Below are 26,853 nucleotides of genomic sequence, written 5' to 3'. Positions count from 1 at the left end.
TATAATGCATAAAGCCAGAAGTTAATAACATAAAACATAAGCTGTACTAGGAGCAAGAAGAAATACAATACACGATACTAAATGAACGATTTGCTTGTCCCTTGGGAAGTAACTGTACTTCCAATATCCATTGTGATGGTCTGCATGATTTAGTCTAATGCACCGTGTACTAAAAGTTGCCCGACAGTAAGAGTTTATGAGTCCATGACCTTGGATGCAGAAAGCAAGAAGATCGAGTTAAACTAAAAGGTGAGAAAATGGTGACAGCAAGGCACACCTAATGTTGATCACAGTGTCACAGGACAGACAGACACTCTGACTCCATGTGCTGCTCTTGGGACATTTAAACAAGAACATTGCAGGTCCAAAGAGCTGACATTTGCATGACCCTGAATTCTGGCTGTCTCCTTTCCTGTGGATGAGGATACCAATTGCACAATGATACCTTGTTGGTCTTTATTTCTTCAAAACATGAAAACAAACAGCGGACAATGAGAAGAGGCATTCCCCAGTACAGAATGGAGACTGGAGCCCATGGTAAGGAGAGGCATTCCCCTGTACAGAATGGAGACTGGAGCCCATGGTAAGGAGAGGCATTCCCCAGCACAGAATGGAGACTGGAGCCCATGGTAAGGAGAGGCATTCCCCTGTACAGAATATGCTGTGCCACTAGTGATGAAATCACAAACAATTAGAAACTTTATTTCTTTTTCGTGTCGACAATGTGTACCAATTTCAAGGAACAACACTGTTAGTGCCTGTTCCCCTAAAGTCGTGCACAATACACACAAAATAAAATAATAATCAAACAAATAAAATGAAATCATTTTACACGTAATAATTAACAACCCTGAACATCATATTTTCCCTACAGCATGAAGACTGAAAAGGCAAACAAACCCAAATACTTGAATTTGAAACTGACCAACAGCAAGAATTTCTTGGGATGATCTCGGTGAAAATTCGCTGCAGGATTATTGACATTCCAAAGATGGAATGTAACCAAACAGAAACAAAAACAAATCAAAAACAGTGCAAAACCTTTCTAATATTTTAACCATGTATATCCTTGGACGGCATTTACTTAGTAGTTCTAGGCTAGCTTTCCACGTTTAAAATCTAAAATAAAGTTAAAAAGAAAAAACAAGGTGGGTTAGAATGTACCTCTGTGGGTCACCAGTGTCACCAATATTGGCGGGCTGCAGTATGTTGTGATGGAAAGGTAGCAGTGCCTCATAGATAAAAACCGGTTAACTGGGTCTTCTCAGTGATTCCGGTCACCACCATGACTACCCTGCTTGGTCTAAAGTAGGAAGATGAACAAACCTGCAAGTCAGCCAAGGTGAAAGAGTACTGTGCCAGAGTGAAACATTACATTTTTTTAAGAAAAAAAAAGTGAGTATTTGGTCAACTGCTTTTGTTGTGCAATTCTTTTTCTTAATGTGATTGGGTTAAAAAGTAGTCATAATTATCTTTGTCTTGCAAGATAAAACTGTCTCAGTATGGTTAGGCCAACTCATACTATTTGAATAGGGATCCCATTCACTACATACCTCCTGGGGGCAGGAATCTGGGCTATCTTGGTCAGCTACCAGGAAGTAGTATATTACCTACTGAATGGGTAACAAGTATCTAACTACTCACTCAGTGACTAAATGTGTATTAAATAATGGACAGCTATGATCACAGTGGAAGAAGAGAAAGGAGGTCTCAGAAACATTTATTTCTTAAGTATCTTTGAATCAATAATGCAAAGGGTCATGGAGGTCTCAGAGACCTGTCTGAGAGGCGGGCGAAGCCATTCCATTTCCCTTGTTAGTAGAAGCACTGCTTTTGGAATGTTGGGTTTATCTTTGCTCTTTGGTACTTTTGAATAGAAAGAGCTATATCTTTCAAAGGGTTAAAAAAAACTCCCCAGTGTTGTCTTCCTGGAATGCTCCAGTCCCTTTGCGTTATCTCCTCTTCACGTCATATGCACTAGACTTCTAAAGGCCCACTGGTCACCCTGGTTTCTTTTCCACTCAGGAGTTCCTAATGAATTCAGGGAGTCTGGACTGGAAGGTGAATGAAACAGGGCTCAAAACAGCCTTCTACAGAAAAAAAAATTAAAACAAGCTAGCACTATCTACCATCTGTGCCAGACAGAGCAGATGTGCAATAAATACTTTGGGGGAGGGGTAGTGTGGAAACGGTGGCTCTAAAAGTACAGGCACACCCAAAGTGTCCACTTTTCTCCCCAGCCTTTCTCTTTGGCCTGCCTGAATTAATCATGGGTGATTCTCGGAGGCCTCTGCTATGCCCTACATGGCTAAAATCCCATGGAGATCGCTGTAGCTCCTCTGTCCTCTCAATAACTTTAATCTCTCCTCACATGACAGTTATTGCTTCTTAGAAATGAATGTGCAGAATCATGAACACTAAGCCATTTTCTTCTTTTATACCTATTAATATTCAAACTCAGTAACAACTCAAAAGTAACAACTCAGGTAAAAGGAAAACTCGCGTCTTCAATGTCCAATCAACATCTCTGAATGGGAGAACAGTATTTGCTATACTCTACTATATACAGATACGCTTTGTTTTCTTTGTTTGTCGTCCATGCACTGTGTAAAGGGGATCACAACAACATTCCCAAACAGGCACATGAAGGAGGGCAAATGTTCAGTCATGACTGGAACAGGATTGTGCAAGCCATGGATGCCACTGAAAATAAAACTGATGGAAAAATCCCAGGTAACAGCAACATGGGACCTGGACACATGTGATGACCAAAAAGATTATCTATTTTTTGGGGGGAGGGAATGGGGTTAATTTTCCTACTTGCAGGGGATTGGGTGGTGGGCAGGAGGGGGGTCTGGGATGGGATACCTGGGGAATTAGCTGGGCTGGGCAGAATAAGGGTCTTGCTAATCACAGTTCAGAGCTAAAGAGATAAGGATAAAGAGTTCTGGGTGTTCCTGGGAATCTAGGCACATTATCCCTGTACCAGTTGAACGAGAGTGCCAGGCACCATATCCTTAGTCTACGTCTAGAACCATCGCTTCTCCTGGCTCCAGTTCAGCTCCCATGCTTCTCTTCCTCAAGACAAATCGCCTCTATTCACATCTCGGAGATAAGCATAACATTTTGGTAATAAAGACGTGCTTCTTTCTTCTTCCGTGCCCAGCTCCTTCCTTAATCCAAAGTAATGTTTAAAGTGTTTGGAGGAGGTGAGGAGAGAATCGTAATGATTTCCAGATTGATCCCAAATCCATACACCTTTGGGTGGATCAACGCTTCCCATAAAGAGAAGGAGGATCCTGGCTCTTCCAACTAAACAAAGCAAAATCAAACCAAACCAAAAGCCAACCACCACCTCCCCGACCCCACTGGAAACAAAACAAACGAAAAACAAACCAAAGCCTTAGCCATTTACAAACTTGGAGAGGGTACAGCCCTCCTAGGCCGAGATGCAAGATGCACCTGCCTCCATGCCTTGTTCAACACGATGATGCCCTGGGAATGGGAGATGGTGGTTTCTGACTTCCGCCCTAGTACAGAGTATGTTCTTGAAGCTGGATTCCATCAGCAGGTTAAGTGAACATAACAAATGTCAGTCTCCTCTGTTCATTATACATAATTTTTTATGTATATATATGTATATATATAAATTTACTATATTTGATTGTTCCTTTAGAAGCCTTTTATGTGGCAGTAGGCCTCCAGGGAGGAGAAGAAAATGTACAAGAGCCACAGGAGCACGAACAAGCAAGATGTGAGGAGCTTGGCAGTCCGGGGCCCACCTAGCTCACCTCCTATTTCTGGCCTCCGCCGATACAGCAGCACCCCCACGTTGATGAATGCAAAAATGGTGAAGAGAGTGACGGAGAAAGCTAGCGTGCCAGGGGATACTCTGAACTGTTCCCCGTTGGCCGCGTGATAGATGGCAGCAATGGACCAGGCCACGCCGATTCCCAGAAAGACGTTCACAGCGTTGCTTCCGGTGACGTTGCCTATGGATGCATCTGCGTACTGGTCCTGGGTGGCCGCTACTTTGCTGGCAAACGTGTCTGCAGAGACAAGAAAAAGAGGCCATGGCATTGAGTTAACCTTATACGCACGCCCATGGGGTGGGTGCCTGGAGAGTTTACTGTGTAGTCTGTACTCAAGACCATAGGAGACTTCTGTGGCTTTTTGAGTCAGTCTTCTGGTCAAGGGACGGAACGTAGATATCAGGAGTCTATAGATATCCTATTTCTTTGTCTTTTGGGATTGTATGGTAGATTTTTTTTTTCAGAAGTATTCACAGCCCAAGTTATATTAAAATCCAGTGGGGGCCTTCAAAAGACTGACATTACAAGACTCCATCCAGCTGTTCTTGGTCATAATCCCTGGGGTCCAGAAATCTATTTTCACAGAATCCCAAAAGATTTCTAGGTCACTACGCGTTGAAAATGGTTGCTGGAAGGTATTACTAGAATGCTGTATCAGCAGCTATTGCTTACAGATGAGCGAGCTAACATGCCAGGAGAGAGTTCCAAAGATCAGGGAGCAAGGCAATACAGCACTGAAAAGAATTAGACTGTAATCACAGCTGACATTTACCTAGAGCCCCGAGAATAGGGAAGTAGGCTCACCCGTATGATAGTATTGATTGGGATAATGATAACAAGTGATGAAATGAGGCCCAAGGATGACACGCAGCAGGCGTCATGTCACGCAGCTAAGAGGAAATGATGGTGGACCTGGGGCCTCTGCCTCCTGCCTTCAGGACTCACACTTGTTCACTGCAGCAGCTCACACATCGCCATGCGGCAGACACTAGTAGGTATCTCTGTTGGCAACGATCTTCACTGTGCCATTTTGTGAAAACAAAATAGTCATCACTCACTCGAGAGCAAGTTTGGCATAGCAATAGCTTCATTAGCAGACAAAGGTCTCCAATCCTCATTTACAATGTATTCTGTGCCCCCGGGCCCCAGTTGTTCCTCTGTGGAACACGGATACTGACAGTCACTTAGACTTGCTGTTTTTAAAATGGAATAGAATATGGGAAATACTGTTTACATTTCTCGGCCAGGATAGGTAGCTTTCTGTTGCTTTGTGGAGACAATAGAGTAATCTAAATTAGTTCACAAGTTGGTATGGGTTGAACTATGGCCTCACTGGTTAATCAGAAAGATACTCCATGTGTGCTACCTAATTCCTGATACTGGTGAGACGGCTCAGTGGATAGTCATGCTTGCTGAGCAAGCCTATTGTCTTTAGTTCAATCCTGGGAACCTATGTACCAACTGACACACCCCCCCGACAAGTTGTCCTCACCTTCTGCAGCCATGAGATGGCATAAAGCCCCTCAACACACATATGCTCTCTATTACATATACACTCATTTACACGTACACACTCTCTATTACATATGCACTCATTCACACGCACACACTCTCTATTACATATACACTCATTCACACGCACACACTCTCTCACAGACAGAGCTGTTTTTGTTGTCCCTGTAAATGGCCGTGCACAGCATGTTCATAAAAGATGTTGATAATGGCCCCACTGAATTAACATTTGCGGCTTTAGTGATGGTGAGTGTCGTAGGACCAGCAGTTTCTGGGTGCCCAGCATGCTCTGGCAGGCAAGTAGCCATGTAATAGCTGAATCAGTTTCTTCTTTCTGATCCTATTCTGTCATCAACACCCTTATGAAGAAACTTCCATGGGAACAACATGAAAAGGGTGCATGTTCCTATCATCCTGTAGATGTGCTCCTTTGTGACAGGGAAGAAAGTTACCAACTGCACCCGTCTATCATATTCCTTCTGAAGGGGAGCTGGTCAGCCCTGAGGGCCTGTGGTACTTTTGATCACTGTCTGTGGTGGATGCCAGATTCTGCATATCTTCTAAAACTAAAGAGATGAAGAAGATCACTACATACTGCATATAACATACACAGATTCTCATTTAACCATCTCAGAGTCTGATCTTACAGCCACATGCAATTATTCTATTTTTGTAATTTTGAAATCTCTGACATCATTATCTTATGCCTCTTGGATAAGAGTCCTGGAGAAAAAAAAGTTTTAGACCAACATGATTTCAGGGTCCATTCCCACTACACACCACATTCCTATCCCAGGAAGATCAAAGGTTTCTTTCCTCTTAGTGTCAAGCCACTCTGTTCCTTCTACCCAGAAACTTTGAAGCCGGTTTTTGTCAAAGAGCCTTTTCTGTTTCCAGAGGAAGCAGCCTGAAAAGGCACAGACTGTCTGCTAATCGAGCTTTTGGATTTGCTCTGCCTTCTGTGTTTGTCATCACACATAGCAGCCCAATCAGGATCCTCGGAGACGGGCGAATAAAGCAAGCCAGACACATCCTAATGGTCTCTGCATTTTCTTATTAAAAGTTATTGGAGCTGTGCGTGCCGAAGTAGACTAAAAGAGAAGAGCTTTTGTGCCTTTCCTTCTCCAAGGGCAGCCAGTGCAGCGGAATAAAGAGATAAAGAATCAAGAGGCCACGGTGGGAGGAAGCAGCTTAGGGGAGAGTCGCTGTTGGAGAGTCCCTAAGCCCTGCTCAGATCTGAAGTGACTGCCCTCACTGTCTGATGGTGACAGGGGGCCAACCAAGTGAGGGGTTGTCGGCGAAGGAGTGATTCCTTCCTGAGGCAGGGATAGGTTACCAAGCCGGCTTCCTCTCCTAGCAAGTGCTTCCAGGGGACACATTACACTTGGCAGTGAGCACAGTCAAAGATCCAGGGGACCTGACCACCCAAGCTGATCATGTTTGCTGGCTTGCAGAGCACAACAGGTCTGTGACAATTTCCACTATTGCTATTTTCCAATAGCCTGTTTATGTGACTACTGTGTGTACACTCCAATTTGTAACAACAGGTTCTGATTGCAAATACTTTCCTCTTGAGCCCCTGACAAATAGGAGCCCAAATTACCAACTTGCCACATAAATAAAACATGTCCAGGACCTCCTTGAGTCTGGTAGGTTTTATTTACCTGGGTTAGTCACTGGGCCACTTGTCTATTTTTATTTCCAATCCAAGAGCTATGTAAAAGCATTGAAAAATGCATGCAAATCCAAACCATTAACCTTGACTTTGATAGCTAACCATAGCTCAGGGTTCCAAATACCATGCGATGGGATCTGTCCAAATCACCCTCCGTAGCTTCCTCGCTGCTTTGTGATGGAACAACATCTCGCACATCATATGTGAGAGGGTGATAAACCCGCCCTGAGCCCCAAGCCTATAACATGACTGTGACTGAACGAGACAAATGCTGGCTTGCAAAGAAAAATCCAAGAGACCACTGCTGCCTAGGTCTCAGAAGGGATGCGACGCTGAGAGGTTGGTGCACTAAATACAGAGGTAGGAGAATCAGATTTCCAATGCGATTCACATACATTCAGACACGTTCATGGCGGCATACATCTGCTTTTATACACACATACCCCTGCCAACCTCTCATGCTTCAACTCCCGTCTTGAACTCTGATTAATTGTGCACTACCGTAAAGTCTACAACATTTAGGCCTGTCTTCTCAGTCTGGATGACTATAAACCAGGAAGAGTTAGGTCATAACTGTCCTCTGTGGAGCTGTTTCCAGTTCACTTTATATAACCTTGGCCAAGACATCGGGTCAGCATACAAGAATAATTCCCTGTTTTCTTCCAGGACTTAATTTTTCTTAACCTGGATCTCTTCAAATTTATAGTTACCTAAACATCTCTCCTGGAAATGGCCATCCTTACAATGTCACAGATGGGACATAGGCTTCCCTGCTATAATTCAGGAGTGTCATCTCACCTCAGATGGTTCATCTTATTCTCTCCTCTTTGGGGACAACTGTCCAGTTCTAAAGTGATTTGTGCCTAGGAGTGAGTTTTCTGGAACCAGTTTCGTGGTGGAGATATGGTTACTTATCTGTTAACAATACAGATTGTGGACACTCTAGGACATGGTCCATTATGTACAGAGGTTCATGGTATCACATTGTAGACACTCTAGGACATGGTCCATTATGTACAGAGGTTCATGGTATCACAGCAAAAGGTAGCTCACCTGTCTGAAGGCTCCTGTGTAAGGCATACCCCCTCCAGTTCCAGTTTCCTCTTCTAAAATGAAGAATCCATAAGATCTCTAAATCTCTAACACTGGGTGGTCCACATATTAGGTCAACATATCAAGTAGATTTTGGATTTGTTCTGCATTTTGGATGTGACCAATTGCTTCCATTAGAGTCAGAATCTAGTTCATTTAGGAGGTATTGATAATTCGAGGAAGGAAGATTTCAGATCGGAAGCTACTGCACTGAGCAAGTTGCATTAATTTTAATAAAATTAAACCACACAGCACAGCCTTTTACCTTTTAACACTGGGTAAGAAGATGTTGGTGAAGTTATTACCTCCCACCCTTATGCGGGATGCTCCAGTTTAAATGGGATAGTGGAAACTTTGTGCTAGGGGAGGCGTTTTCCTAAACGAACCAGATTCTGGCTCCTCTTCTTGGAGGAGAAAAGGTAGAAGTGTATCTACCTCACAGGGTTTGAAGGGAAATGAGTCACCGTGTATGGAATCTAATGAGTGCTTAACATTCCTGATTCTACATACACAGCAAAGCCAGAAACTGTAGTGTAGGGGAGCCAGACTCCGTGCTGATTATTCTAAACTTCCGGTAACAAATACCCTTGGCCAAAGAAACTTAGCAACTTTGAAAGCTCATGCTTTTAAGTGTGATCACATAAAAGTCATTCTTACAATTAAAGCAACTTTTATTTTAAGATTTTCATAAGACTTAAGTCATCAAAAATCATTAGAGATGTGGTTAAGCCAGCCATCTTCCAAGTGGCTGCAATTCAGGCACTGTTTAAACATTACTTAAGCATGCTTCTCCTTTCTTTTCTTACTTTCCTGTCCTCTGTCCCTCCCTCTCAGAATTCAGGCAGAAATAATCTATTCTGGTGCTAATTCTTCTGCTACATCTAGCCAGACAAAAACAAGTTTTAGCCTCTAGTTGGAGTTATTTGTGACATTTATATACCCAAGTAAATATGAACAACCCCCCCCCATCTTACAGGTTCACATGAAGGCGATCCATAAAGCCTCCAAGCAGAGTGCCAGAAACCAGAGAATTACAATTGATTGATTAATGATGAGCAAGGAAAAGAGCTGTAAAACCTAAGTGAAGGGTGGGGTTGGGGTGGGGGAGTCCTAAACATTTCTGCCCATAAAAAAGCTGTCCTGAACGAGATTGAAAAAGATATGGAGATAGTCACAAAAAACTCAATAGGTCCATGTTGTCAATACCAAAGATCAAAGCCCCTGCTATATGTCATTTTTATCCCCAGGGGCAAACTGGAATCAGTAGGACAATTTGCTGGCCTTCCTCGGCTCTCTGCTTAATTGTCTGGGGCGGAGTCACAGCAGTTAACAGTTTTAAAGCTTTCACAAGCCTTAGCCACTGGCTTCTATAGCTTCTTCCATCACTGTAAGGAAGACCGGCGCCTCCCCTAGGCTAAGCAGGCAAGGTTTCCCATAGGATGGCTCTAATGTCATCACTGAAAAGACCTGCCTTTGCTATCAAATGACAAATTATTTTTCACTTTGATATGTTAACTTGGACGTAAGCATTTTGCAAATGTAGTTCTGGGCCTTTAGATTTCCTACCAGGAATCTGACACTCTGCTAGAGTTGAAGCTCAAAGAAAGAAATTCCAATTCAAAAAGAGAAATAATGAGAGTTTATATTTCAGGGTACACAAAATAAAGACAAGAAAGAGTGCAAAGAAGTTAATCATCTTTCCAAAGTGTACTTTGATACATAGCCTTAGTTTAAAATGACATTCCTCCAATTTATCATACTCAGACAGGGTAGTTTATAGGTGAAATGCTCATAAATTTTTAAGAGGATCGGAGATGCTCTCTCTGTGGAACTCCTAGGAGATTTCTAAGTTTTGTGGGTTTTTTTTTAGCTTTTCCCCACTTTTTTTCTCTTAAATTTTATTTTATTTGGGGTGTGTGCAAGGGCAGAGGGAGGATTCGAAGGGATGGGGAAATGAATGGGATCAAGATACATGATGTAAAAGACACAGAATAAATTAATAAATAAATTAATTAATGAAAAAAAGAAGTGCAGAACCTAGAAAAAAATTGCTAAAAATTCCTGGCTCTATTTTGTTCTTGCTGAATAAATATCCTGAGCATTTTATTTTTAAAACATGTTATCTTTATTTAATTATGTGCATGGTGGAAAGGGGGAATCAGTGCAGTGTCCGCAAGGGCCAACAGAGAGCACATGGCCCAATGGGTTGGAGTTGCAGGTAGTTGCAAGCCCTTGGACATGAATGCTGGCAACATAACTGTTCATCTTTAAGAACAGTGCATGCCCTTAACTCCTGAACCATCTCTCCCACCCTATCTTGAATCTTTAAAATGAACCTGATGACTCACTTGTAATGGGAATTGCTTTATTTAATTTTTTGTTCACTCACTCTATTTTCTCTCTGGTTCTAAAGAAACTTACACAGACTAGCCTAGTGTGCAGAAAACTAGTGATATTCTTCTCTGGTTGCCTCTTGGGATTTTCATATAGGTCTGAATTAGACTGAAATATGTGTGCCTGGTACCCTTGCTTTTGAGTCCCATTTGCTTATTGCAAGAAATAAAAATGCCTTATATAAGTTACAATGTGTGCTTGGTCAAGAAAGGGATATGAGGTACACGGACTCGAGAGATGTCCTTTTGTTCTTTTTAAACCTTATGGATAGGGAGGTGAATGGTGACTTCTGCTCATCATGGAGATATTTACCAAATGGAGGCTGATATGTTCACCTGAATAGTGTAACTCTGTGGGTAGCTGCTATTTCTACTGAGGAACACTGGTCCTGCATGCCGTGATCTGCATAATCCATTTTTGGTAGCAAGGAGCCAAGCTGTGGAGAAAGATCCAGCCCTGTTCTCATTTTCCATGAACTGACTATGCTAATTCAAGATAATTGATCTCAAAGGCCTCTGAAACCTCATTTGTAAATAGGGTAAAATGTAAGTGCTCATTTGTATGGCTGTTAAAAAATGATTTTTACAAAGTACTGTAAAAAGGTAAAAAGGCCTGGACTGGTACCCAGAAGGTGGTAGTTGCAGTACAAAACAAAACAAAACCAAAAAAAAAAAAAAAAAAGAAAGAAAAGAAAAAACATAGCATTTATAGAATCTATTATTACATTTTAGAACTTTTGTTCCATCAATAGCCTAGGTATGGTGATATCGTCACAATCTTTCATCACAGTCTCCTTCAAAGCGGTGATTAGGAACTAATAGATTTCCTGTAGGATGATGGAAGAATGTGGCTCTGTCTGTGATGTCTAGAAATGATGATAGCAACAGAACAATAATGAACATTTATTCGGGATTAATAGGTCGAGCCTTGACTTCTCACTTAACATAGCACACCCTATAATGTGTACACCTGTTATTACCTCTATTTTACAGATACCACAAATAAAGTGTAAAGAATAAGGAATGCTTCCCAATGGGAAGCAAAGACTCACTACCAAGGAGTAGGACTGTTGTAGAATTGCTTGTGCTGTTACTCTGAGACCGTCAATGGGCAGGATCTACATTCAACTCGCCAGAGTGAAGCACAGAGTTCTCTGGCTGACTCACAGAGATAGTTGGACATATCAGAGGAATGAGGAGGGCCTAGAGGAGATAGGTGGGTCTTTTAGAGTAGGGAAGCAGAGAGAGTAGCAGATGCTGATGGGTTTTCTGTTGCTCTGTGGATCTATCAGGCTTTGCCCTCATATCCTACTCTTCATCATTTTTTATTAAAAAAACAATAAAAGAATATTCTATATCTGTCCCCCAAGGCAGGACTTAAATATTTAAACAGAGGTTCTGAAAAATCTATGAAAAATTCTGGATAAGGAGCTGGTGTGGATGTGAGACATACAGTCTCCCAGGTAGGCCAAAAACTGAGAGAGGTATATGAGAGATGCCAAGAGACACAAAACAAGCAAGGCATACAGAAAGAGAGGTAACAGCCACAAACTATACAGCAGCACATACACAGATTAATAAATATTGGTTAAGTTATATGAGCTAGTTAGGAATAAGCCTAAGCTATAGGCCAAACTTTCATAATTGATAAAAAGTCTTCATGTCATTATTTGGGAACTGACTGGCTGGACCAAAAATAAAAGCCATTACATAGGGCTTTAGCTGGAGGCCAGATTTCTTCATCGTTGGTTTTTGGGGCCACTAAGAAGACTAGACTGTTGGCATTTCATAAAACTGAAAGCGGGCAAAGAGTTCAAAGAAAACACCTAGAACCTTTGCTCATTTGCTATCAGCTATAACTGCACAGTGCTGCATAGGCTGTACATGTGAAAGAAAAATGAATAAAATAATTTTCTGTGGAAGTGCCAGCTTAGCTTCTTAAGCAAAATACTATATTGAAGAGGTCTAGAAACAGGATAAAAGGAAGCTGCTCATGCGCTGAACATAGCGGACAAAGAGGACTGCTGAGAAGTCAAGAACAATGGCACTGGGTTTTGATCCTACTGCACATACTGGCTTTGTGGGAGCCTAGGCAGTTTGGATGCTCACCTTACTAGACCTGGAAGGAAGTGGGAGGTCCTTGGACTTCCCACAGGGCAGGGAACCCTGACTGTTCTTCGGGCTGATGAGGGAGGGAGACTTGATTGGGGGAGGGGGAGGGAAATGGGAGGCAGTGTTGGGGAAGAGGCAGAAATCTTTAATAAATAAATAAATGAATACCAAAAACAAAAACAAAACAAAAAAAAGGAAGCTGCTCTCATGGAAGGCCCCGTGTTCTAGAATATTAACAGAGATTAGTAACTGACATGGAAATCATTGTTCAGTCCTCGATTTCTGGCTTTTCTCGGATTACAATTATGTTGTCTCTCTCTCTACAAGACTCCAAAACAATCATGGGTAAGCTTATTTTTAAAATAGCACCAGGGTTCTGATAAGTCTACATTGGAAGTATGATTCTATTACTTTTATAATAAAACTGAATAATACAGAGTCTATGAGAGTATAAATTCAGTTTGAATTAATTCAGCAGCATTTGGATGATTTTGAGAAGAGAAAAAGAAATTTGAAGCTCCATCAACTAGGAGCACTATTGTCATCTCCTCATGCCAGGTAGTTTGTAATATAGAAACCCACTTTCCGCTTCTAAAAGTATACAATGGAAAAAAGAAAACATCTTCAACAAATGGTGCTGGCATAACTGGATTTCAAATGTAGAAGAATGAAAATAGATCCATATCTATCACCATGAACAAAACTCAAGTCCAAATGGATTAAAGACCTCAATATAAATCTGATCATGCTGAACCTGATAGAAGAGAAAGTGGGAAGTAATTTGCAACACATGGGTACAGAAGACCAATTCCTACGTATAACTCCAGTAGCACAGACTATAAGAGCAACAATGAATAAACTGAGAAGCTTCTGTAATGCAAAGGACACTGTCATTAAGACAAAAAGGCAAGCTACTGAATGGGAGAAGATCTTCACCAATCCCACATCAGACAAAGGTCTCATCTCCAAAATATATAAAGAACTCAAGAAACTAGACATTAAAACTCTAATTAACCCAATTAAAAATGGGGTACTGAACTGAACAGAGAATTCTCAAAAGAACTTCAATTGGCCAAAAGACACTTAAGGTCATGCTCAACCTCCTTAGTGATCAGGGAAATGCAAATCAAAACAACTTTGAGATACCATCTTACACCAGTGAGAATGGCTAAAATCAAAAACACCAATGATAGCCTATGCTGGAGAGGTTGTGGAGTAAGGGGAACACTCATCCATTGTTGGTGGGAATGCAAACTTGTGCAACCACTTTGGAAATCAGTGTGGAGGTTTCTCAGGAAACCTGGAGTCAACCTACCTCAGGACCCAGCAATTCCACTCTTGGGAATATATCCAAGAAATGCCCAATCATACTACAAAAGCATTTGTTCAACTATGTTCACAGAAGAACTATTTGTAATAGCCAGAACCTGGAAACAACCTAGGTGCCCCTCAATAGAAGAATGGATAAAGAAGGTGTGGCACATATATACTTTAGAGTTCTACTCAGCAGTAAAAACCAATGATATCTTGAACTTTGCATGCAAATGGATGGAAATAGAAAACACTATCCTGAGTGAGATAACCCAGACCCCAAAAGAGGAATATGGTAGGTACTCACTCATAAGCGGATTCTAGCCATAAACAAAGGACATTGAGCCTATAGTTTGTGATCCTAGAGAAGAAAATAAGAAGGTGAACCCAAAGAAAAACATATATTTATTCTCCTGGATATTGGAAGTTGACAAGATCATCGGGCAAAAGTTGGGAGCAGGGGGGTTTGGATGGATTACTGGGAAGGGGAGGTGGGGGGAGAGAAGTGAGAAAGGGAGGACTGGGGAGAGCTTTGGGGAATGGGATAAATGAGTTGGAGGACGGGTAGGTATGGGAGCAGGGAAGAAGTTATCCTAACAAAGGGAGCCATTTTAGGGTTGGCTAGAGTCTTGACTCTAGAGGGGTTCCCAGGTGTCCAAGGGGATTTCCCCAACTAGTTCCGTGGGCAGCTGAGGAGAGGGAGCCTGAAATGGCCCTATCCTATAGCCACACTGATGAATATCTTGCATATCACCATAGAACCTTCATCCGGCAATGGATAGAGATTGAGACAGAGACCCACATTGGAACACTGGACTGAGCTCCCCTCCCAAGGTCCCAATGAGGAGCAGAAGGATGGAGAACATAAGCAAGGAAGTCAGGATCATGAGGGGTGCACCCACCACTGAGACAATGGGACTGATCTAATGGGAGCTCACCAAGGCCAGCTGGACTGGGACTGATGGAGCATGTGATCAAACTGGTCTCTCTGAATGTGGCTGACAATGAGGGCTGACGGAGAAGCCAAGGACAATGGCACTGAGTTTTGATTCTACTGCATGGATTGGCCTTGTGGGAGACTAGTCTATTTGGATGCTCACCTTCCTAGACCTGGATGGAGGGGGGAGGACCTTGGACTGCCCACAGGGAAGGAAACCCTGACTGCTCTTAGGATTGGAGAGGGAGGGGGAGAGGGAGTGGAAGGAGTGGGAGGGAAATGGAAGGAAGGGAGGAGGTGGAAATTTTTAATAAATAAATTAAAAAAATAAACAGACTATAAAAGTGTAAAAAAATAAAAAAAGTGAGGATCAATAAGTCAGATATGCTTGTATGCATATTTTGTGCAATTTCTTTAAACATTATAGAAATTTAAAATTGAAAGCTAACAGATTGTTAATTGGTAGTGAGACTGTATTTTTCACAGCTTATTACTATTTTCTGTCTTATTTACAAAGGACATGTATTGCTATTTGTGTTATTAAAAGGCTCATAATAAAAACACATAAAAATAGGTTTATACATGATACAGTTTATCTAGGCAGAAATGAGAGTTGGTTTAAGAATTTTTTTCTGGTCCTTTCGCCTGTGTCAATTGTCAGAGTTAATTCAGGCTAACGAAAAGTATCATACATACAGTATACAGAATGGAGGGTGTGGAGGATGAGGAGCGGTTGCATAAGAGACCAAACCAGAGCATCCTGATCATCAGGGCTTAGCTTGGAGCCTAGGTTCAAGGATGTGTCCAGGATAGGACAAGTTACAAAGAAGAGCATATTTTTTCCCTTTCCTTTCAAAAGTATTCATTCTTTCTTTTTTTGAAAGAGGGAATGTCTTACAATATAGCTCAGGCTGGTTCGAAACTAGTTATGTAGCCCAGGCTGCCGGTCCATTCCCAGAGGTCTGCTTATCTCTGCTTCTCAAGTACTGGGGTTAAAGGTTCAGAACACCATGCCCAGCCGAGGAGCATGACCTTTAAAGAAACATCACCAACAGAGAACAGAAGCTGCCTCTGTGTCTCTGATTCCTTGTGACCACTTTCCTCATGTCTTCATTTTGTACTTTGTGTTAGAGATACCTTGTATTTCATTGACCAACATTATGTCCTGTTAATTGCACTGCACAGAATTGCTCTGTCTTGTCACTTGACCTGACAAATACTTTTTATAGGCTTGCTAAGAGATCTGTGCCTTTGGGATATTTGAAAAAGAAACACAATGCCCACATCCTTTAGCCTTTATTCTTGGGATCTTTCTAGATATATAATTACTACTACAAATGCTACACAGGATGCCCAGGATACCCTGGAAGCTGAACCCACCTGTCTTTTTCCTACTCACCCAGAACAACAGCCCTAGATACTTAGTGCCTCCTGGCAAACATCTTCTAGTTTTACAGTTGCATGCCAGCTTCAGAACACTTGTACAGCTGCTACGTGATTTTGCTTCCTTTTTTCCAACAATTATGAGGGGGGTTGGAGAGTTACCCTTAGCTCCACATCACCCCACCCCCAGGGAGAAAACAATATCTTTTCATCACTTTGCTAGGTCATGGCCCATGTTTGGCACTGATACCCCTCTCTATTACCTAACTTCCGGAGCTTGTTTGAGTATTAAAGTGATTAAGTTACACAAAATTACTTTCTAGTCAATGAAAACCACACTATTGTAGCTGACATTAAAACATTTTGCCGTGTGTGTATTAATTTAAAATATTCTACCCTCAGGAAACCATCATTAATAACTCATGCCTTGGTGGGATCATGTTTTTGGATATTTTCAAAGCCAGAACTAGCCTAGAATATTTAGAATGAAGGGAAGCAGGGAGGTTAGGGAGCGAAATCCGGGGCCCTGGGGAGAGCAGCTGTGGTATAAGTGAAAGGAGGTGGTAGCTGCCAGAGAGAGAAGACGAACTCTAAATGATCAAAGGCATTATGTGAAACAGGAAGCTCAGGAAATGCAATCCGTTTCCATAGTTTTGAAGACTAGATTTGTCTGTGTAAGTCTGCGGGGGAAGGCTACAGGCTTAAGTGTCAGTTGTCAACCATTAGTGGTCTAAGCAGTTACCCTGCTCTATTCAAATGCTGCCCCGCCTCCACATAAAGGCTATTCTACGACATCATAGTTTGCTTTATTTTCTTCTCAACAGTTTCCATCTAAATTCCTAAGTGCCTTGCCTAGAAATGGAGCACCAGTTCCACAGAGTTCCCTGCATCCCTCCACTGCTCCCTTGCGAAACTGTGCCTAGTGCTTAGCGGGTCCTTGTGAGGTTATTTCTAGAATGAATGAGGGGAAGGGGTGCTGAGTGGCCTGAAGCCACTCCCTGATTATACACTACTCCTTTCTTTGAATGTCTTTGAGAACTGGCACCCTCCTCTTTTCCGATGCCTTTATGACTGAAGAACGACAATTTGAGTTACTTCATGGAACAGCACCACGTTATCTCACAGATAGTTTTAGGTTTCCCAGTTATTTATCGGCCTCGTCAGGCAATCTTACAGTTTTTTATGCTTATTTCTTATCGCTAAAAAGCCACCATAGACTCAGGACAATATTCGATTTTAGAAAATGTACTGATAGCAATTTCTCCCTCTTCAGTTTCTTTCTAGTGCCTGAATGCAGGACTCCAGCAGCACAGACCTCTGGGCAGGTCGCACCTCCAAGGACTTCAAGAGCAGCCCCATGGCAACTGTCCACTCATAGCCAAGTAGCCTTACCCTCAGACTCCCACTTGACAGACAAGCTACCTTTGGGGCTCTCTTTGTCACTTTTAGCCATCTGTAGCCTCAGCAAGAAGGACATTTTCATGACCATTTTGTACATCTGTGGTTTTTTTCTTTTTTGTTATTTTGTAAATACAGCTCAGGAATGGCAGGCTGTGATTAGTCCTCTGCTGAGCCTGGTTGCAGACCCTATTGCAGTTCATTTTTGTTTGGAACTGTAAAGAGTCTTGCTGTTTGTCTCAGCCCATGACATTTTACTATGATAACCTAATAACAGCTTGCAATCTATGAGAAACCATGTCCCAGAGCCTCCCTGGGCTCCAGAGCAAAGAAAAAAAAAGAAAACAAGCATAATGCAATTTTCTGATTGCAAATAATAGAGCCCAACTCAGCCATCTTCTTTTTGTGCATGGCATATAGGATTTACATTTGCTGAGCTTAATAAAGGTCATCGAATATGGTCACTGACCAATTTAAGCATCTTTGGGATCTTGGGATCTTGTGGTGGAAAAGATGTCTACATCATGTAAGGCAATTTGTGGATTTAGTTTTTAGAATGAAGCATAGTATATAAAAATAAGTAATACCAAGCTTATGCTTCATTCCCAAGAAGAGGCAGAATGGAGGGTCAGTGTGCTAGGGAACCAAGATGGTATCCAGCTGGCATTGCACATAAATGCCAAGCACCATGGCATTTATGCCATGCATTATTCCAGACATACCAACATTCTTTTATATCCACATATAAGATTTACCTTTCAAATTCAGTGAGCATTGTATTTTCCCTCTTTCTAAAAATACCAGTGAGCCTAAATTCCTTCTGCTGCTCACACTGTGCCCATGACACAGTAATAAAGTCACATCTGCCTATAGCCTAATGTTTCTTCTTGTGTGTTTGGCAGTAGCAGAGAATTCTTTGTGCAGGGCAAAATGCCAATGCTTCCTGATGAATGGGTACTGGTTTCTGTATTCTCTCCCTAATGGTTGGGATGGATTTGTATTGATCAGAGGACAAAAAGGATGGCACCTTGGAGCCATGAGGAGAGTGAAAAGCTAAATCAATGACACTGGGCTCCTTGAAACTGTCTTATGATCAACAATTGAAATGGTCAAAGACATTTACAATTTTATAAAGTTAAACAAGGGGGAATTATCTAAGATTCTCAGTGTTGATTCTAAGTATCACTGTGTAAGTTTTTCTCCTAGTAAACAATAATGTGTGAATTAATAGTATTTTGGGGGAGAAGGTGTTTGGAAGTATTTGGGGTTGTTTTTAAGGCGTTCAAATCTACAAAGGCACAAAGCCATCAGACAAACCCCACACAGAGTTGCAAGATGTCTTGTGAAAAGAATTTTAAAAATCTTTAAAAGTTTATAGTAACTTCTGCCCTTCTGTATTATAAGAGGAAATATGATTGCAATAAAATGGAGGACCCACATTTTTATAATGAAATTTTTTAACTGGTAACTCACAAAAGACGGAACTATAGAGTCAGAAACTGTGTGAGGGATTGCTTAAGGCTGAAGAATGAAATCACGATTATCTGAAAACCGTGAGGGATCTCATGGGGGTTATTCAACACCATAGAACAGGATCAGGGTGATGACAGCATAACCCAGTGACTGCACTGAACAGCCACCATTCTTCAAATGTGTGAATTATATGGCTTGTAAGTAGTGCCTCAGAGAAGTGTGCAAATTGTAAGATGGGCCTGAATTGAAAAGCACAGAGAAGTGATCTTTGAGATTTTTCATTATCTCATCTTCAAATATCAAAACAAAGAAAGGAAAATCAACCAGAGCACTATTCTTTGTCCTTTGTCAATGGCCTGCAAGCTTGTTGAACTTTGTGGCGCCAAAGGGACTGATGTCTTTAATCTACATGATGCTTGCTTCTTGTGACACGCACCCAAGATAAAAAGAGGTAGAGATTTACATCACTCGCAACACATAAGCATTAACAATGGTATCTCAAGCACTAGAAGACATGTATCCATGGATCTGTGTGCACACACACATACCATCTGATTTCTACCGGCGTCCTGGCTTTGACTGGCAGAGAGTGTGTTAAGTCTCAGATAAGATAGACTCGAATATTTTTAGCTCCTCACTCTTACCCTGTGATTCTAATGAGGCTGAGTGAAATTGGCTGGTGTGCGATTGGGGCTTTAATCCAAAGCCTCTGCAAGGCTTCAGGTTGGGCACGACGTATGTGGAGTATCTCTGCTCCCTGAACTGCCTCCTGACAGCTGACAACATTGCTGTCTTCTTGGTCACGACCCAGCCTTGTGTTCGATAGTTTTGCAGATATTTTTTTTTTTTTCAGAATTGCGAAAAATAAGTTAAGGAACTGCTAACAGAAAACTTGAAAGTTCTCTTGAAAAAACATGTAATATAGACTCTTTGCCTGAGAAGAAAGAATAAAAGCTGCAAGTGTTTTAAAATGAGTCTCCCAGGTTCTTACAAGTGTTTTGAGTTCTTTTCACTGTCTCTCTTGTGGCGTGTTTTACTCCAGAGCAAAAGGCAGCTGTGGTGTTGGTAACAGAACAATTCTTATGAAACCTGTATCCAACCTTCCTTTGTTCTTGTAAGTTTCCTTTAGCTCCAGTTACATCACCTAACTGTGGGCGACTGTGCTGGCACTTACCCTCCAGATGGCTCCTGCCTGCCGCGGGTTAAGATAGGGGCTCTAGGAAAGCGACTGAGGGTGACTAATGCTGCCCGGGGCAGCTTCTTTGGCACTGTCTCTGGGTGGCCTTGCCTCCAGCCTGACTGTAGGTCTGAATGTCCCATTTTAGCAGTTCTGACCTTTCTTGGTAGTAAAGAAACTGCCTGTCTAAAGTTAGAGTATCAGGAGACTAAACATTCCTGCCTGGAGGCAGCCTTTTGGAGGAGCCGACACCATAGGCACTGGGGAATGTAGGCTGTGGGCAGAACATTTGGGATGATAGGAAATGTTTATCATCTTACTAGATACGCACACACACTGCAGAGTGGCTCTCCTTGAATATGGTGGGTGTCTAACTTGAGGGATCCGTGTCCCAAGGCTCAAAATTACAGGAAAAAAGGCAGAAGGGCTGTCCACTCACCAAAACCCCAGCATACTATATCAGGAGAGACCTATGATTTGTATAGTTATCCATATTTTGACAGGTTTAGGGCAAAATACCCCAGGAGGACTAAACTTTTTAACCAGCAAATTAAATTAGAATAAAAGAAATAGAACATTTTTCTTTGGGTCTGCTTTGCCTGGTGTCAGGTACTTTAAAGGCAGGTGAATCTCACACTAGTTCTGTGAGAGATATTTTTAGTTGTTCCCCTGGTGGATATCTTCATATGTGTGTGTGTGTGTTTACACGTATGTGGATTCACATGTGTACACACACAAGCATATGGAGGCCTAAGGTTGACATCAGAAGTCTTCCTCAGTAACTCTCTATCTTATTCATTGAATCAGGGTCTCTCATTGAACCCCGAGATTGCTGATTAGTCTAGTCTAGCTGGCCCGCCTTCTCCAGGAATCTCTTGTCTCCACATTCTGAATGCGGGAATTGCAGCTATCCTAATCCTCACCTTCATCTTTCCCAGACACGTACATAGATTGCTGAATCATGTCCTCATTCTAGAGAGGTTATCATTATTAATTTTTGTGGGAGTCAGGCCAAGAAAGCAAGGCGTACAGAAATTAGACAATGTGCCTCCATGGTGCTTCATGCACAAGAGTGGAAGAGGGAGGGATGGTTTGCACTCTGATCCACGCTCGACAGCTCATGTTCTCTTATTTCTTCTCTTTACATCTTGATCTTTAGACTGGGAGAAGGGTGAGCAATCTTTCAGAAACCTAAGTCTGTGAACCATCAACCTGTCTGTGAGCTCAGTATCAAAAACAACAAGGCTTTTTGAATGCATTGCAAGAGGGAACTGAGCCAATATGACTCCCTGCTCATCTCTATGGTGCTCAGATGGCTGCTGATTTAGAATGGTTTCTTGTCTGTTGGGAGAGCATCCCGAGCCTCTCTGGGCTCTGCCCACCCACACCTACACAGCTGTGTACAATGGGCAACTTGACCTTGCATTGCAATGACAAATTTCCTTGCTCACACGCATTAGCCATACGTGTCTGTGCTGATGAGGAGGGTCTCGGCATTTTCTTTATAGCTAGCTGTTTCAGAGATGAATAATGCTAAAAGTTGCCAGTGAACCAAGCTTTAAAATGTTGACTTTTAAAATAATGAGTATAGGATTATAAAGGCAGGTCTTTACTAATTTCTGAAATTGTTTGAAGCCTAAAGCCTACTATCTGATTTGTATTCCAAATGGAATAACAGCCTGGGATCAAAGGTTTGCATATAACCCCAGGATGCCATGTTTGAAAAGTAGAAAATGTCAAAACTGAGGCAAAGAGAAATGAATAACTCCAGGAAAATTGTAAGGCATATGGGAAAGAGTGTATATAATACTTTAAATATATGTTCAAAATGGCATTGCAGAATAAATGGCCAAGAGCTGTATTATAAATCCAGAAATTCCATCCATCTGAACTTTAAGTGTAGACAAATAATTTATTCTCTTAGCCTGGTGAATAGTGAAAGCCTTGGTGTCCACTCTCTTGTGGAGCTGACTTTAGAAAGAATCACTCCTGTCTGCATCTGTAGATATGGTACCTAATACATTTCCAGGGTGACATTGAGATTTGCAGCTCCTGGAGATAGTAATATGACTTCTGCCACATGTAAGCTATTTTAAGGCCCACTGAGAGACAAAGCAACATGATGTGGAATGTGATAAGATACTTACTACTTAAATATAATATAGGATGTGTTAGTTCTGAGAGCTATTCAAAGCCAGGAAATTAAAAACTGAGATATAAACAATTAATGAGTAATTTTTGTTGTACAAACATCACAAAGACAGTATGTTTGTTAGCACGAAGGAAAACAATGAACAAGCTCACTTTGAAGGAACAGGAGCTAAGGGACAAAATACACAAACCGAACTTGCAAGGGAGAAACATGATATCACTAAAAAATGTAAATAACAGGCAATGGGAGCATAGTGCACACATCTAACACATGCTTGGAGCTTTGTGATCAGCTGCAAAATCTCCTCTCCTGCTCATAACTTTTTTCAATTATTATCATTTTCTGATGACCTCCAATGCTTTTGATATTGTTCAGATTTGATCTTGGTATTAGTTCTGAGATGATTAATTCCTGTTTTATATGTTAGGGTTCAGAATGTATTATCCAATCCTCCAGTCAACTCTATTTGAACTGCCATGTGGTATTAATGCCCACTTTTCAGTCATGAGAACTCAGGCACAGAGAGCCAAGAAGTCTCCTGGAACCACACTGGGAATAACAGGACAGAGACCTGAACTGAAGTCCTAGCACACCTAATTACTGCAGAAAGATAGTGGGGTGGACAGTCAGTAGAAAAAGTCAGAGGGTGCTATAATTCAAAAATGATATAAGCTCCTTCCAAAATAAGAGCTTTCATTTGGAAAATTTTTTTATAGACAAACTGGAAAAAAAAGTTCAAAAAACATCTAGACTTGTGTTTCATGTCTTAAAACCTCCAAAGGGAGATAATTCCTACATGACTTATTTCAAAGGATAAGGAATAGTCAGAACACCAAAGGATACAGAAAACCTTACAGTACCAGAGGCCAAGAGGCAGCCTAGAATACTCAGGCTTTAAAATTTTCTGGTCTGGAGTGAGCAGCTGGCAAAGCAAGCTCGAGGGGGCAGCGGGCAAGCATCAGGTATGGACCAGTTGATAGAGGGGGTGGCGGGCAAGCATCAGGTACAGACCAGTTGATCGAGGGGCAGCAGGCATGCATCAGGTGCAGACCAGTTGATACAATGCAGAAAGACCAAGGCCAGACTTTGGGGGTAGGGAGCAAAAATACTTGTAACTACTCAATCCCTAAGAGGTTTCTGTGTAACATCAGAAGAATGATTTCTTCTATCTGAATCCAATGTAAAGAAGAGGTGAAGGAAAACCTATATCTACAATCCAGAGTACAAAGCAGAGGGTCTTGGCCCCACAGACAGGATTTATCCCATAAAATTACTGTGAGTGAAAATAAAGGCCCAACCAGAGGAGGCCTTTCATTTTCAACAGGCTGATTTCCAAGTGCTTATTCTCATGTTTGCTCCTTGAATCTTGAGCTTTCTTTCCCACAGAAACAGTGGGGTGTGATAGTTTTGGACTAGGGGAGATAACACAGTATACCTAAAAACTTAAAAGTACTTGCCTGAGTTCTGGGTCTTAGGAACAAGAATCATAGAAGAGAATAGAAGAAGCAGAGGCAAAGGTTGTCTTGTTCAACACAGTTCCCAAGATACACAGAAGTATGATGAGAAAAAATGTTTCTCCTTTGAGGTCCTCTGTGCCTTCGGCTTCCCTTTACTCTATGTACAGCAATGGCCTTCTCAGATCTGCCTTATTCCTCAGGAACCATCCAGGCTTTGAAAATAACCTTTATTCGTCTTCCCCAATAATCAGAAATGCTTAGCAGTCTCTAGAGTACTTTAGGAAGAGTCTGATTGAGTCCATTAACGTTAATGGCTAAAAGACTGGTTTGCCCATTCGTGTGTGTGTATGTGTGTGTGTGTGGTGTGATACTGAAACACATCATCAGGGCATAATAGAAATAACTGGGTTTTTTTTTAATTGTGTGAAGGTTACAGTTGGTAGAGTGAGATAATAATAATATTCAAAAACAAAACCAAGAGGCCAGTGCGATGCATTAGTAGGTAAATGTGTGAATGAAACCACCAAGATTGATGACCTAAGACCGATCCCTGGGACTCACATCATGAAAGGAGAAAACAGACTCCTACAAGTTGTGCACGCACACACGCACACACACATGCGCACTCAGAGAGAGAGACAGAGACAGAGAGGAGATAGAACAAATAACCTAATGAAAGAAAAAGGACTTTGAGCTTTATGAAATAGTAAAACTGTACAGAAAAGAAACTATGAAAATACAAAACATTGTGTAATCCGCTTGACACTTGGAAGGTGCCACTTAAGGTTACACACAACTGTAGATGAGCAGACACTTTTGTGCACATGAAGAGGGAGATTGTTTTATGCAGTCAGGAAAACGCTGAGAAAGCAATTGATTCAGCTGTGGAGAACAGAAGCAGGCGGTAAGCCCAAAGAACAGTGGGCAAAGAGGACAGAGGGGAATGTCATGGGATGGCCAGATGATGCAAATCTGCAAGGGAGACTGAAGTCTCTGAGGGTGATCGTGAGTGAGAAAAGGAGCCACCTGGAGACCATAAGCAGAACTTTTGTCTGATTGCTTCTTCAGAAGATCTCCAGTGGAAGCAGAGAAACAGGAGACACATGTAGGGTCCACATAAAGAACAGTCGTAAGATGGAAGGGTGGCAGTTATGTGAACCTGTTAGTTACACATTAGATGGAAGGCATTTTGGAGCTGAAGATGAAGGAAAAATAGGAATCAAGGCCTCCTGGGTAAATGATGATATTGTTTTTCTGGTCAAGTCTGGAGAGAACAGGTTTGGCTGAAGGACTAAAGTCAATGGGCTGCTGAAATTGTCACTTCTGCTGAGACATGGCAATGGAGCTGCAAATCACACATCACCCATCGGCCATGGAAGAAGAGAAGGTAAACTCTATGTACCCCAGCTTGGGAATGCAGGGGCTGCTGCTCTATAGCTATCAGGCAAGGACTGGTATATAGACTGGTATCTAGATGCTGTGTATGTCATGAAACTGTCCCCAGGGAATTATGAGAAGAGAAGGGACAAGGCTGAAGACCAAGCTGTGGCTCACTCCATCAGTCCAAAATTAGAAGAGTCTGTCTGGAAGCTTCTTCCTTCATCTAGGACAGTGACTTAGAAAAGGGGCCTTGCTCGGAACTTCTACAACTTACAAACACTTTTAGTATCATACACACTTTCAGTAATGTAGCAGGATACAAGATTAACTAAAAAAAAATCAGTAGCCTTCCTTTACACAGATGATAAATGGGCTGAGAAAAAAATCAGAGAAACATCACCCTTTACAAAAGCCCCCAAATAGCATAAAATATCTTGGAGTAACTCAAACCAAATAGTGGAAGACCTGTATGACAAGAACTTGAAATCTTTGAAGAAAGAAATTGAAGAAGACACCATAAAGTAGAAAGATCTCCCATGCTCTTGGGTAGGCAGAATTATATAGTAAAAATGGCAATCTTACCAAAAGCAATCTACAGATTCAATGCAATGTCATCAATATTCCAGCAAAATTCTTCACAGACCTTGAAAGAATGGTACTCAACTTCATATGGAAAAGCAAAAGGCTCAGGATAGCCAAAACAGTCCTATACAATAAAGGAACTTCTGGAGTCATCACAATCACTGACTTCGAATTCCACTTAGAGCTACAGTACTGAAAACAGCCTGGTATCGTCATAAAAACAGGCAGGAAGACCAATGGAACTGATTCGAAGACCCAGATATTAATCCACATACTTATGAACACCTGATTTTTGACAAAGAAGCAAAAAATGTAAAATGAAAAAAAGAAAGCATATTTAACAAAGGGTGTTGGCATAACTGGATGTCAACATTTATAAGATTGCAAATAGATTCATATCTATTGCCATGCACAAAACTCAAGTCCAAAAGAATCAAAGACCTCAACATAAAGCCAACCACACTGAACTTCATAGAAGAGAAAGTGAGAAGTACACTTGAATGCATTGGCACAAGAAACCACTTCCTAAATAGAACCCCAGCAGCACAGACACTGAGAGAAACAATTAATAAATGGGACCTCCTAAAACTGAAAAGCTTCTGTAAAGCAAAGAACACAGTCAACAAGACAAAGCGGCAGTCTACAGAATGGGAAAAGATCTTCACCAACCCCACATCAGACAGAGGGCTGATCTCCAAAATATACAAAGAACTGAAAAAATTGGTCATCAAAAGAACAAAGAATTCAATAAAAAATAGAGTACAGATCTAAACAGAGAATTCTCAATAGAGGAATCTAAAATGGCTGAAAGACACGTAAGGAAATGTTCAACATCCTTAGCCATCAGAGGAATGCAAATCAAAACAACTCTGAGATTCCATCCTACACCTGTAAGAATGGTTAAGATAAAAAATATTGATGACATCTTATGTTGGAGAGGATGTGGGTTAAAGGTAATACTCCTTCATTTCTGGTGTGAGTGCAAGCTGTTACAGCCCCTTTGGATA

At 41.6% G+C, this 26,853-nt stretch overlaps 1 protein-coding gene across 8 annotated transcripts in view; it reads right to left on the bottom strand.

Moving 5' to 3' along the window:
- Nucleotides 1-676: 676 nt before the first annotated feature.
- Slc8a1 (solute carrier family 8 member A1) overlaps nt 677-26,853 on the bottom strand; it is a 369,285-nt gene continuing 343,108 nt past the window's right edge. For all 8 annotated transcript variants that reach the window (XM_057762222.1, XM_057762248.1, XM_057762235.1 and 5 more), the window contains one exon: nt 677-4,049. In XM_057762222.1, the coding sequence (XP_057618205.1) occupies nt 3,673-4,049 (377 nt within the window). In that variant the 3' untranslated portion in view covers nt 677-3,672. The remainder of the gene's footprint in view (nt 4,050-26,853) is intronic.

This window comes from Chionomys nivalis, chromosome 1 (assembly GCF_950005125.1).
Source record: "Chionomys nivalis chromosome 1, mChiNiv1.1, whole genome shotgun sequence".
Classification (NCBI taxonomy): domain Eukaryota; kingdom Metazoa; phylum Chordata; class Mammalia; order Rodentia; family Cricetidae; genus Chionomys; species Chionomys nivalis.
The sequence above is the reverse complement of the archived record's forward strand: the minus strand, read 5'-3'. Positions and strand labels throughout refer to the sequence as shown.